A 13,978-nucleotide genomic window follows, 5' to 3' on the forward strand; every position below is an offset into this window, starting at 1 on the left:
CTACTTTTGCCATTTGGTTGTGTCTTTCACCATGGTTCCTACAACAGGAGAGTTGGATTTGGGGACTGTAATTTTAAGAATGGCTCTGTATGTAGATCAATGTAAGTAACACAATTAAACTAAACAACTAAGCCAGTGCCGAAGTTCAAACATGTCACCATACCAACATGTTAGTGCTTTTCTCCCAGAAAAAGGAAAGAAACCACACTGTTGAAACAGCTTCCAAAGTGACAGTAATATGTACGCAAGCAACTGAGCAGGTTGGTTTGTATTTTCAAATCAAAATTAAGATCAAATAAGCATGCATCTTACAGAAACTGTAAGAAAGATTTCAACATTTTGTAATTATCCTTTTACTATGTACATCTAACAATGATTTTGCCATATACAAACATGGACAAATAAAATAATTTACATATGATGTGACATATGAAATGCATGCAGGAAATATAACCACTTATGTCATCAATACAGAATATGAAAGCATATGGTGTTATCATGGCCTGTTAAATACCTGTGCTCTACAATGAACAGAACTGCAAAAGTGTTTGGAATCAGAAACCAACTGTGTTTCACTGTACTAAGACATCTAGCACAGTTTACCTGTGTCAAATAAATATCGAAGCTCTGGGCAAATGGCCTCATAGAGGCCAAATAGCGAACAATCAAGCATGCATCCTCATAGTCCACAGTATCAGAATTCATCCTGCAACAAATCCAATGTTTTAATTGGGTTGTGTTTAGCACAAATGATAAAAATAAAACATCAAATGAAGAAATTAGTATTGCTGAAACATACTTTAATGTACTGAACTGAGATGGAGCAGTTTTAATGATGCTGCGAAGAAACATTTTGCGACTTTCTGCTCTATGCATAATTTGTCCTGTGGTCTCAACATCTTTTGAATGATGACTTCCTTCAGATGGATCCTCATCCTTCTGAGATTTAATTGCTCTCTCTGTCTCCATAGTTGTATCACGGAACCACTGCGCTATATAAAACTTCCGAGAAAACTGGAGAAATCCAGCAGGATACATAGAAAACAAAACCAACAGAAACAGAAGAGTGAAATTAACAGATTTATAATGAGATTAAGTGAGTCTAATCAACCATATTTTGGAAAATATAATCAAGAGTATATGTTAGGGTGACAATTTAATTGAAGCACTAATATGCATGACAAAAGTGTTTTATTCACTACATGTTACTGAAATTATTTTTATATATATTTGACATCAGAAAGCTGAAATTTACCACTAATGATGCATCCGTTTCTGTGTTCTCATCCAGATAATCAAGCAAAGCCTTTTGCAGCTGTTGAATTTCATCATCTCCTGATATCTATCAGAAATAGAAAGATAGATATGAAATAGAATATTGCACAGTGGTAATTATCATCTGAAAATTTGCATGTCCACATATAAAATACACTGAAGTAAATATTCTTCAATTATCAATACAACTAATAATTTTTTAATCAACTATTTTGACAGAGTATAGTGGACTGTGTGGATTCAATGGCCTGGGAGTTTGGACCCACAGAAGTATGAGGCATTGGTAGACACCAGTGCACAATATATATGGATGCCATCACGATACGGAGGCACTGGACCCATCTGGATCTCTGGAGTGACAGGCGGCTGCCATGAATTATCTGTATTAGAAGCTGGTGTGAACTTAAGAGGGGACAAGCATCCCGTTGTGATGGGCCCAGAGGCCCTTTTTATGCTTGTCTCTGTCCGGAGAGGGGAAGAGACTCAGTTCTTATGAATATTCCCGTGATGTGAAATTAGAGGCACAAATGAGGCCAAAATATCAACAGCTAGACTATTTATTGCATAAATAAAGTGGACATAAGAAGGGGAGAGGGAGAAAATAGAGAGGGAGAGAGAGAAGAGAGAGAGAAGAGGAAAGGAATTATATTACCACACCCCTCACCCCCCCAAGACAGTTTGAGTCTGTGGAGGAAAGGTGCTGCAGGAGATATTGGGTTGGTACAGGAACGGTGCTAAGGCTCTGGATGGAGAAGAGCTGTGGTCCTCTGGGCAGCCTGGGTCTGTAGGGAAAGGGTGCTGAGGCTTCTTTTCTCTGGAGCAGCATTGTCCCGGGCTTTTCCTTCTCAGCGGCATGGTCCGTCTCCTGTGTTTTCCTTCATCTCCTGCGCTTTTCTTCTCTTTTAATCATCCAGTCCAGGGGACACAGTCCCCCACATTTTTCTTCTCCGTTTTTCTTCTAAGTAGCCAGTAGTGGCTCCAGTCTTTTATACAGTTTTTTAGTCCTTAGGTATGTGTCCAAGTATTGTCCCTCAGGAATTCAGAGGCAAGGAAATGATCCTTAGGTAAATGTCCAGGTATCGTTCCCCCGGAAATATTTCTGTGCATTTCTGTGAGTTTGGGCAAGGATGAGGATGGGGGGGGGGGGGCCTCCGCCTCCTCCCTCTCCATCCAGACAAGCCCCCACATTCATTACACATCAGAAAAACAGGTGGTGAATCCATTGTGTCACCCTTCCCAGGGTACTTGATGGGTGGAGATTATCTTGTCTCATGCATATTCCTGAAGGTGGCCTTGGTCCATTGTTGTCAGGCCAGCTGTGGCCCAGTGAGCAATGTTATCTTTGCACCTTCCAAGAGTCATTCCAGTGGCTCTGCCCAACACATATCAGCTATTGTCTGGGCAAGCAGCAAGTGATTTTATCTTTGTTGAGTCACACCAGAAGAGGCAAGCTTTTAGTCTCTCACAATGCTTGGCATAGATTACCTCAGGAGAGGGTACTTCAAGGACCCAAAGGGATATCAATGGGCTTTTGGTGTAGAATACAGAGAAGATCAGACAGCTGTCTACCCTGTCTGGCTTCTCAGAGGATCACTTCATTGTGGGATTGCTGCACGTTGAGGAATAACAGGTGCCAACTGCTACCAGGACCATGCACTGGTGGCAATATCACACAAACCAAGATTCCCTGGCTCCCATCCATGAGCTGATTCATCAGCTGGAGATCCAAGGAGTGATCAGCCCTCAATCGTGGGGCACCCAGTGCTCATTCATAGACCACCTGATTCTGGGTCAGGGTTTCATACATAGCAGAGCAGATCCTTTGCTGCAATCTGTTGAGAATCAGCCCTCAACACATTTGCCTTTTAGTAGTCCCATCTGGCCAGTGCAGAAATCTGATGGAGAGTGCAAATTGTGATCTGAAAGTTTTTGTTTTCAACCAATGTTAATTTTTCTGGATAAAAGGCTGGCAAAAAAACCCCACCAACAACAAAGAAGTTGCTTGAGTTTGGCTGAGCTGGAGTTAATTCTCCACAGAGCATCTTTCTAGTGCTGTGTTTTGCAGTGCTGTAGCTGAGTGTTGATAACACACCGGTGTTTTGGCTACTGCTGAGCCAAGCATCAAGGCTGTGCTTTTCCAGAATTCCCTCCCTGCCCCCCCCCCTTTCAGCAGTAGGCTGAGGGATGGGCAAGATCTTGGATAGGGACACAGCTCAGCCAGCTGACTCAAACTGACCAAAGGGGTATTCCATGTTGTGGTGGTTTAGAAATTTCCCACTACATTAACAAAAAAGCACATCTCACTCAGTCGGGAAGCAAATGGAAGCTATATTTACAAAGCAAAATCTACACTCTACAATGGAATGCAATTAATATGTACAAATATACAGTATGTACAATATTATACAAGTATTTACAATCAGAAAACAGCATGGAAAATCCCCTGAACCCCTTCTGGTATCCCAAAAGGAGTGGGGAAACTGCTCCGCTCTCCCCTAACCCCCCTTTCCCTCTATAATTAGAAGAAAAGAGAAAGACTTTAGGAGAACTGTTAACTCAAAGCATGGTTGGTGTCCTTATCTGCAAGGTCAGCTAGCAGTGATTATATCCTCCCAGCCAAGCAGAAAACAGCCAAACAGCCAGAGAAGAAGGAAAGGAATGAAGTGGAATGGGTGAGATTGCTAGGGTACATCTTGCACATCTGGCCAATGAAATTCATTTAGAATAATCTTTTGTTTTCCTTTTTACACCCAACTGTAAATTGTTTATATTTCTCCACTTCCTCTACTCAAAATCTACAGCTAACTTTTAAGGGCATAGCCTAAAACTGCCACACATGTCATGTGACATGAACTCAGATATAAAAGCTAAGGGAAAGAAGGAAGCATGGGGACATTTGCTGATGACATCTGACCTCCGAAGCAACCACTATGTGTATTGAAGCCCTGCTTCCTGAGGAGTGACCAAACATGATATGTTGATGGGAAGTGGAGAATAATATCTTTCTTTGCTTAGCCTTCCATGTGCAGCCTTTGCTTTGGCTTTGCATCCTATTAAATTGCTTCTATCTTTACTCACGGGCCTTTGTTATATTCTCCCTTCTCCCCTGTCCATATAAGAAGGGGAGTGACAGAAGGGCTTTAGTAGGCATCTGGCCCACAGCCTGGTCCACACCACCACAGCCCTTTTTGGTGCAGGAAAGCAAACATACCTGCAGTTTTGCTTTAAGTTTGCTATAGTTAAGTTACAAGCACCTGTGCAGGTCACTGAGCTTGCTGGCAGCATTGCTTTCTATAGAATAGAATAGAATAGAATAGAATAGAATAGAATAGAATAGAATAGAATAGAATAGACCAGGTTGGAAGAGACCTTCAAGATCATCATGTCCAACCAATCATCCAACACCACCCAACCAACTAAACCATGCAACCAAGCACCCTGTCAGGTCTCCTCCTGAACACCTCCAGTGATGGTTGATTCCACCACCTCCTCGGGCAGCCCATTCCAATGGGCAATCACTCTCTCTGTGTAAAACTTCCTCCTGACCTCCAGCCTAAACCTCCCCTGGTGCAGCCTGAGACTGTGTCCTCTTGTTCTGGTACTGGGTGCCTGGGAGAAGAGACCAACTTCTGCCTGTCTACAATCCCCCTTCAGGTAGCTGTAGACAGCAATAAGGTCACCTCTCAGTCTCCTCTTCTCCAGGCTAAGCAGCTCCAGCTCCCTCAGTCTCTCCTCATAGGGCTTGTGTTCCAAGCCCCTCACCATCTTCGTTGCCCTTCTCTGGACACGCTCCAGCAAGTAAACCTACTTCCTAATCTGAGGGGCCCAGAACTGGACACAGTACTCAAGGTGTGGCCTAACCAGTGCAGTGTACAGGGGTAGAATGACCTCCCTGTTCCTGCTGGCCATACTGTTCCTGATGCAGGCCAGGATGCCATTGGCCCTCCTAGCTGCCTGGGCACACTGCAGGCTCATGTTCAGCCTACAATCAACCAGCACCCCCAGGTCCCTCTCTGCCTGGCCACTCTCCAGCCATAAAAAAAAGGACAGTGGTGCCAGACCACTGCAGGCTTGAACCCACAACCCTGAGATTAAGAGTCTCATGCTCTACCTACTGAGCTGACTGCTCTCCCTTTTTAGGAATTTTTAGAAATGTTTAGGAACATTTGGTTTGATTATGAACATGTCAAAACAGATAATGGCTATCTTGTGCTGGTTGCCTGGGAGAAGAGACCAACTCCTTCCTGGCTACAACCACCTTTCAGGTAGTTGTAGAAGGCAATGAGGTCACCCCTGAGCCTCCTCTTCTCCACGCTAAACAATCCCAGCTCCCTCAGCCTCTCCTCATAGGGCTTGTGTTCAAGGCCTCTCACCAGCCTTGTTGCCCTTCTCTGGACACGTTCAAGTGTTTCAATGTCCTTCTTAAACTGAGGGGCCTAACCAAAGCAGAGTACAGGGGCACAATGACATCCCTGCTCCTGCTGGCCACACTATTCCTAATGCAGGCCAGGATGCCATTGACCTTCTTGGCCACCTGGGCACACTGCTGGCTCATGTTCAGGGGGCTGTCGATCAGCACACCCAGGTACCTCCAGCCACTCTGACCCCAGCCTGGAGCTCTGCATGGGATTGCCGTGGCCAAAGTGCAGCACCTGGCACTTGGACTTGTTAAATGACATCCCATTGGATTCTGCCCATCTGTCCAGTCGGTCGAGGTCCCTCTGCAGAGCCTTTCTACCCTCTGACTAACATCTGCCCCCAACTTGGTGTCATCTGCAAACTAGCTGATGACTGACTCGACCCCCTCATCCAGATCATCAATGAAGATGTTAAAGAGGACGGGGCCCAGCACTGATCCCTGGGGGACGCCACTGGTGACTGGCCGCCAGCTGGATGTGGCACCATTCACCACCACTCTCTGGGCTCGGCCCTCCAGCCAGTTCCTAAACCAGCACAGAGTGTAGTGGTCCAAGCCATGAGCTGACAGCTTAGACAGCAGTCTAGCAGGGGATGGTGTCAAAGGCCTTGCTGAAGCCCAAGTAGACCACATCCACAGGCCTCCCCACATCCACCAGACGGGTCACCTGCCCTTCCTAAATCCATGTTGGCTGGACCTGAGCCCTTGGCCATCCTTCAGGTGCGCAGTTATTGCCGCCAGGATAATCTGCTCCATCACTTTCCCCGGCACTGAGGTCAGGCTGACTGGCCTGTAGTTTCCAGGTTCCTCCATCCGACCCTTCTTGTGGATGGGGACCACATTGGCTAGCTTCCAGTCACCTGGGATCTCACCGGTGAGCCAGGACTGGAGGAAAATGATGGAGAGTGGCTTGGCCAGCTCATCTGCCAGCTCTCTCAGCACCCTAGGATGGATCCCATCCGGTCCCATGGACTTGTGAGTGTCCAAGTGGCTCAGGAGGTCCTGAACTAATTCCTCATGGATTACCAGGGCATTACACTGCTCCCCGACCCCATCGCCTAGCTCAGGAGGCCACTCGCCCTGAACTCCTGCCTTTCTGTTAAAAATTGAGGCAAAGAAGGTGTTCAGGACCTCAGCCTTCTCCTCGTCTTCAGTCACCGTGTTCCCCTCCAGGTCCAATAAGGAGTGCAGGTTCTTCCTGCCCTTCTTCTTATTGTTAATATATTTGTAAAAATGCTTTTTATTATCTTTGACAGAGGTGGCCAGCTTCAGTTCCAACTGGGCCTTTGCCTCCCTAATTTTATTCCTACATAATCTAAGAACTTCCTTGAACATACCTTGAGAATCCTTCCCCTCCTTCCAAAGGTGATACAGCCTCTTTTTTCCCCTTAAATCCTCCAGGAGCTGGCTCAAAAGGTTCCTGATCATTCTTACGTTAACTCTTGAGTACTGCTAATCAATATTACTGGCATATTATGTACTTTGTGGAACCTGGTATCATCATGGCATAAATGTGTAGGAGAAGGGTGGCCTGAGGAGGCTGGTCCCTGGGTGGCAGGATGTGTGGAAGGATTTGGACAGATTCTTAGGATGGTTATCACCTCCCCTAGCCTGGGACTTTACCACATAACAGGCAAATAACCCTGATAAACTGACGCACCACCTGATAGAAGGGTGCCTCACTTACCCCAATGAAACCCAGCAACTTCTAGCATGGTATTTGGGCCTGGCCTGTGCTTACTGAGCCACAATTCAGATCCTTGAGGTCCCTTCCACCCCTAACAATTCTATGACTCTATGACTGTGGTAGAGGCAGGCACCCAAATGACACCTGAGCATAACATGGTTGAGATGGGGACCCAAACAGTAACTACAGTGACTGCCCCAGTAATGAAGAAGAAACAGTGGCTGAGAAGGTCTATCCAGTCCCTGACCTCATCAGAACTTACAGATGTGCGGAAGGATTACAGTCACCAGCCAGGAGAGCGGATTGCTGCCTGGCTTCTCTGGTGCTGGGATAATGGGCCTGCCAGTCAGCTACCAGAAGGAAAAAAGCCAAACAACTGGGACTCATCACTAGAAATCAAGGGATTGAGAAAGGAATTGGAAAACAAATGTGTATTTGCAGTCTCTGGAGATGGCTCCTCTCCAGCATGAAAGCAAGGAACCCATTCAAGGAAGATCATGTGAATTTTCCAGGAAAGTAGAACACTGAAGATGAAGGCATCCAGTGCCTGAGGGAATTAGCAGTGCTGGAAGTTATATACAGTGATCTAGACGATGAAAGCGTCCCAACAAATCCGAAGATGTCCCATGCACGTGTGGGCTATGTGGACAAAGGGAATTCAAGGTGCTCCAGCATCATATTTGTGGCAGTTTTAGGCTATGCCTTTAAAATTAGCTGCAAATTTCGAGCAGAAAAGTAGAAAAATATAAATAATTCACTATTGGGTGTAAAAAGTAAAACAGAAGATTATTCTAAACAAATTCATTGGGCAGTTGTTCCATAAATATCTTTCACATTTCACTTCTAATCTCATTCCTTTTCTTTTCTTCTGTGGTCTTGGCTGTTCTGCTGGGGAGACAATAATTGCTTCTGGCTGGCTTTGAGAAAAGATAAGAACACTAACACTGATTCTTTAAGCTAACATTCCTTCCTCTTGGGTCCTCTTTTCTCCTGTTACAAGGGGGGGAGGAGGCTGGGGGAGGAGGGCAGTGGAACAGCTTCCCTGCTCTCTGGGAAACCACAAAGGGCATACAGGGGGGTTTCTGTGCTATTTTCTAATTGCAAATATCTGTATAATATTCTAAATACTGCATATTTTGTACATATTCATTGCATTCCATTGTAGAGTGTAGTTTTTGCTTGTAAATACAGCTTCCATTTGCTTCCAGCTGAGTTAGTTGTGCTTAGTTAATGAGAATGGTGTGACCGTTTGAGGCTGTCCCCTTAAGAAAGGGAATATTGTGGCTGAAATGTTTATAAACAAAGGAGATCTAAACTAATTTCATTGGTAGATTGGGAGGAAGCACCTTTTGAACTGGGAGTACAGCAGAGAATCCTGGGCATTCCTGCACTTTTCCTGAGTCTTGCTTTCTCCCCTTGCAGCTCGCAGTTTTCTGGGCTTTCGGCCAGGCTTGACCTTGGAGCAGATAAGACACTCTCTAACATTCTAACACATAACCACTTTCAATTAATTTTCTCTTTTTTCTCTCTTTCTAACCCTCTCTGGGGAAAGGGGGAGAGAAGGGGGAGCAGAGGTGGGGAACCCCCCTCAGCAGAGGAGGGAACCCTCATTTCTGTGTGACTTTGTTGTATATTTCTGTATATATTGTAAATACTGTAAATTCTGTACATAAGCCTGCATTCCCTAAACTGCTTTGTAAATATATAGCACAATCCCTTTGCTAATCCAGCTGTGAGTTTTTTTTCCCTTTCAACTTTCTTTCCCTTCGCTTTATAGGGGGGAGGAGAAGGCCCGGCCTTTCCCTCAACCCTACGACAAATGGGAAACTACAACATACCACAATATTCTAACACAGATCTGTATACACCACCTGTGGAGACTGTCTTTACTCCAGAATATTGAAAACAATCTCTGTGGCTCCTCATCCCCACGAGCCAGTGCCTCAGCTATTAGGAGTGCCCCAAGGAATCACTCCACTCCTGCCCCAGTCAGAGGGAAGGGGAGCCCCAGGCACATGCCATGTGGAACACTCTGTTTTTTCCTGCATGACGAGGGGGAGGACATGAGGAAGTGGGATGGTGAACCTACTTCTAAACTGGAAGCTTGCTTGCATGAGCTCAGAGGGAAGACGGTAGTTAAGAAGGGATCACCTGAGTAGGCAGTCAAGTTAGCTGCTGTGGAGGCTCAAGAAGATAACAATGATCATGCAAGCTGAGAACTGTGGTTACATCCCTTGATCCTAATGAGGGGACCTCTGGTCTGATACCACCAAGGTCAGGCAGTGAAAATTCTGATGAAGACCAGGAGTAGAGGGTCCCTGCCTTCAGCCAGGAGGAGGAAAGGGATGACAGAGTATACTGGACTGCATGGACAGAAGTATGAGGCGTTGGTAGACAATGGTGCACAATATATATGGATGTCATCAGGATATGGAGGGACTGGACCCATCTGGATCTCTGGGGTGACAGGAGGCTGCCAAGAATTATCTGTATTACAGGCTGATGTCTGCCCAGGGCAGTGGTGGAGTCACTGTCCTTGGAGGTATTTTAGCAGTGAGTGGACATGGCACTTAGGGACATGGTTTAGTGTTGACCCTTCAGTGCTGGGTGAAGGGTTGGACTGGATGATCTTTGCGATCTCTTCCAACTGGATGTATTCTGTGATTCTGTATGTATATTTTTTTAATATCATTCAATCCTATTACATAACTTCTGGAGATAACAACAAGGATTCTTCTAAAATATTTCTCTACAAAATCTAATGCAGACTTGTTAAAGGAGAATCATAGAATGGTAGAATCATAGAATGTTCTGGGTTGGAAAGGACCACCGAAAGTCATCTAGTCCAACCCACTCTGCAGCAAGCAGGGGCATAATCAACTAGATCAGGCTGCCCAGAGCCCTGTTGAGCCCTACTTTGAATATCTCCAGGGATGGGGTCCCAACAACCTCCCTGGGCAACCTGTTCCAGTGTTCCACCACCCTCATATTAAAAAACTTGTTCCTAACATCCAATCTAAATCTGTTCTTTCCTAGTTTGAAGCCATTGTCCCTCATCCTATCACTACAGGCCTTTGTAAACAGTCATTCTCCATCCTTCTTGTAGGCCCCCTCCAGGTACTGCAAGGTTGCTATTAGGTCTCCCCAGAGCCTTCTCTTTTCCACGATGAACAACCCCAGCTCCCTCAGCCTGTCTGTGTTCCAGAGGTGCTCCAACCTCCAGATCATCTTTCTGGCCCTCCTCTGGACCCACTCCATTATATCCATGTCCTTCCTATATTGAGGGCTCCAGACCTGGATGCAGTACTCCAGGTGAGGTCTCACCAGAGCAAAGTGGCAGAATCACCTCCACTTCTGTTCAACATCTTTATTGATGATCTTGATGAAGACATAGTGTGTCATCAGTAAGTTCACAGATGACACCAAGTTACATGGGAGTGTTGATCTGCACAAGGGTAGGGAGGCTCTACAGAGAAACTTGGATAGATTGGATCTATGGGCCAACATTACCAGAATGAGCTTCAATAAGGCCAAATGCCAGGTCCTGTACTTGGGTCACAACCACCCCAAGCAACGGTACATGCTTGGGGAAGTGTGGCTGGAAAGCTGTCAAGCAGAAAGGGACCTGGGGGTTCCAATTGACAAGCAGCTGAATATGAGCCAGCAGTATGCCCAGGTGGCCAAGAAAGCCAATGGCATCCTGGCCTGTGCTAGAAATGCTGTGTCCAGCAGGGGCAGGGAGGTGATTGTCCCCTTGAACTTGGCGCTGGTGAGGCCACACCTTGAGTACTTTGTTCGGTTTTGGGCACCTCAATACAAGAGAGATGTTGAGGTGATGGAGTGAGTGCAGAGGAGGATAATGAAGCTGTGAAGGGCCTGAAGAACAAATCTTATGAAGAACAACTGAAGGAACTGGGGCTGCTTAGTTTGAAAAAGAGGAGGCTGAGGGGAGACCACATTGCTCTCTACAACTACCTGAAAGGACATTGTGGAGAGGTTGGTGCTGGTCTCTTCTCACAGGTAATTAGTGACAGAACAAGGGGGAACAGCCTCAAGCTGAGACTGGGTAGGTTTAGACTGGACATTAGGAAAAACCATTTTCACAGCAAGAGTCATCAGGCACTGGAATGTACTGCCCAGGGAGGTGTTTGAGTTACCAACCCTAGATGTGTTTAAAGGTAGTTTGGATGTGGTGCTTGGGGATATGGTTTAGGGGTGAACCTTGTAGAGTAGGGTTATCATTTGGACATGGTGATCCTGAAGGTCTTTTCCAATCTGAATGTTACTGTGAACATTTCTGTGATTCTGTGATAGTATAATATTCTAATTGACAGATGTTAGATGAAGTATCAGCCTTATAGTAATAGATGAATTTCGATTCTTTGTTTGAATGCTTGCAAATTGCACAAGTATTTCCTTCAACGTAAATTTATAACAGTCATTATAAAATACGTATAATTTATCTGCGGTCTTTTCAGGTAACTGAAAGGGAAATAAACTTGGTATGACTATTCAACTTTAGGTCTAATCATGCTGAAAACAATTAGTAGGACAGAAAGATGGTCGACGGTAGGCTGAACATGAGCCTGCAGTGTGCCCAGGCAGCCAAGAGGGCCAATGGCATCCTGGCCTGCATCAGGAACAGTATGGCCAGCAGGAACAGGGAGGTCATTCTGCCCCTGTACACTGCACTGGTTAGGCCACACCTCGAGTACTGTGTCCAGTTCTGGGCCCCTCAGTTTAGGAAGGAGGTTGACTTGCTGGAGCATGTCCAGAGAAGGGCAACAAAGTTGGTGAGGGGCTTGGAACACAAGCCCTATGAGGAGAGACTGAGGGAGCTGGGGTTGCTTAGCCTGGAGAACAGGAGACTCAGGGGTGACCTTATTGCTGTCTACCTTAAGGGAGGTTTTAGACAGGCAGAGGTTGGTCTCTTCTCCCAGGCAACCAGCACCAGAACAAGAGGACACAGTCTCAGGCTGCGCCAGGGGAGGTTTAGGCTGGAGGTTAGGAGGAAGTTCTACACAGAGAGAGTGATTGCCCATTGGAATGGGCTGCCTGAGGAGGTGGTGGAGTCACCATCACTGGAGGTGTTCAGGAGAAGATTTGATAGGGTGCTTGGTTGCATGGTTTAGTTGATTGGGTGGTGTTGGATGATGGTTGGACATGATGATCTTGAAGGTCTCTTCCAACCTGGTCTGGTCTATTCTATTCTATGCTATTCTATTCTAAATGTATAATGCTAGATCAGAAATGTATAAGAACTGAGATTTTCTCATCATACTATGTACTCTAGAGAGCCCAATAGTATACATTGCTTTGTTAATTGATGCCATCTTTGTAGATTTGGAGCGTTTTGATAAGCAGCATTAGAAGAAATGCAAATATACATCCATAAGATATATGCAAGTTCAGTAAAAATCCCCAAACATGAAAACACACCAACCCAAAAACTCACAAACCCAAGCACCTCCAACTCATACCAGCTACATCACATAAACTAGCCTTACAGGCCTAACAGTTTAGCTATCTAAAGTCTGTGTATGAGTGCCATAAGCTCAATTACCACTTTGCAATATAAATGCGCATGTATATGCACACATATATATTTTTAAGGCCTCTTAGGATAAAATACAGCTGCCACTCCATACTGTCACAAGAAAACTGGTTTTATCATTGTAATTAACAACTTAATATAATCACTAGGGAGAATGTGTGAGAAAGATATGAATTAACAAATGTAATACTTATAACTAGAGTATATCTGATTTGGAAATCTAAATGACAACAAAAAATTCTTCACAATGTTGGTTTTTCACATATCTTTAAAATGTTCAAATTTTTAAATTTGATACATCTCAATCCAGCTGGTACAAGATGTCTCACATACCTGTTTGAGGATTCTGGCTATAGATCCTTGATCCATTTTGCTAGTGACTGCGTCTTTCCTGAGTCTTGCAGCTACAGTTCCAAGATAGTCAAGTGATGCAACTCTTAATGCCATTTCTGTAGATTTGTTACTGAACTGGTGAACCTAAGAAAAGTAGAATAAACTGTTATAAAAAAATTATTTGCGCAACTTAAATTCTTCTCACGAGATATTGCTTGACCTTATTAAAAATTCCACCTAATTTCCATGCTGCATAAAATTATGTAATTTACTATTATATCAAATATATGCTCCTTACTTTACGTTAATGTTTGTTTCCTTTATTATCTCTCTCTCTTTCCAAATATGTCTGTTAAGAGCTTTTTCTTAATGTTTACATATTTTTTTAAATTTGTGTTTTTATAAAATAAACTAGGCATCAGATCAGCAGATATCCTTTGCAATAGAATAGATAAACACCATAATCCAACTTCCTCATTATTCCCACAAGTATAAGGCAAGCTACATTTTATCAGGCAAGTGACTGTAAAATATTTTTCCAAGAAACAGCTCAAATTACAGTATTAATTACATTCATTACAGTACTACATTAATTACAGTATTAATTACAGTATTAATCACAATGTGTAATTACCTTAGGTAATAATATAATTAATCTAATAATACAATGCATGATTACCTTAGCTTAGCCTATTTGCAGAAGCAGCACAGC

At 44.5% G+C, this 13,978-nt stretch overlaps 1 protein-coding gene across 4 annotated transcripts in view; it reads right to left on the reverse strand.

The window, feature by feature from the left end:
• Positions 1 to 13,978, reverse strand: part of NIPBL (NIPBL cohesin loading factor) — a 302,820-nt gene that overhangs the window by 36,853 nt on the left and 251,989 nt on the right. For all 4 annotated transcript variants that reach the window (XM_068155385.1, XM_068155384.1, XM_068155381.1 and 1 more), the window contains 4 exons: positions 13,267 to 13,410; positions 1,256 to 1,342; positions 800 to 1,014; positions 604 to 706 (listed from right to left, as the gene is read on the reverse strand). In XM_068155385.1, the coding sequence (XP_068011486.1) occupies positions 604 to 706; positions 800 to 1,014; positions 1,256 to 1,342; positions 13,267 to 13,410 (549 nt within the window). The remainder of the gene's footprint in view (positions 1 to 603; positions 707 to 799; positions 1,015 to 1,255; positions 1,343 to 13,266; positions 13,411 to 13,978) is intronic.

This window comes from Melanerpes formicivorus, unplaced genomic scaffold (genome assembly GCF_026170545.1).
Source record: "Melanerpes formicivorus ecotype bairdi unplaced genomic scaffold, bMelFor1.0.p_v2 SCAF_31, whole genome shotgun sequence".
In the NCBI taxonomy this organism is placed as follows: Eukaryota; Metazoa; Chordata; class Aves; order Piciformes; family Picidae; genus Melanerpes; species Melanerpes formicivorus.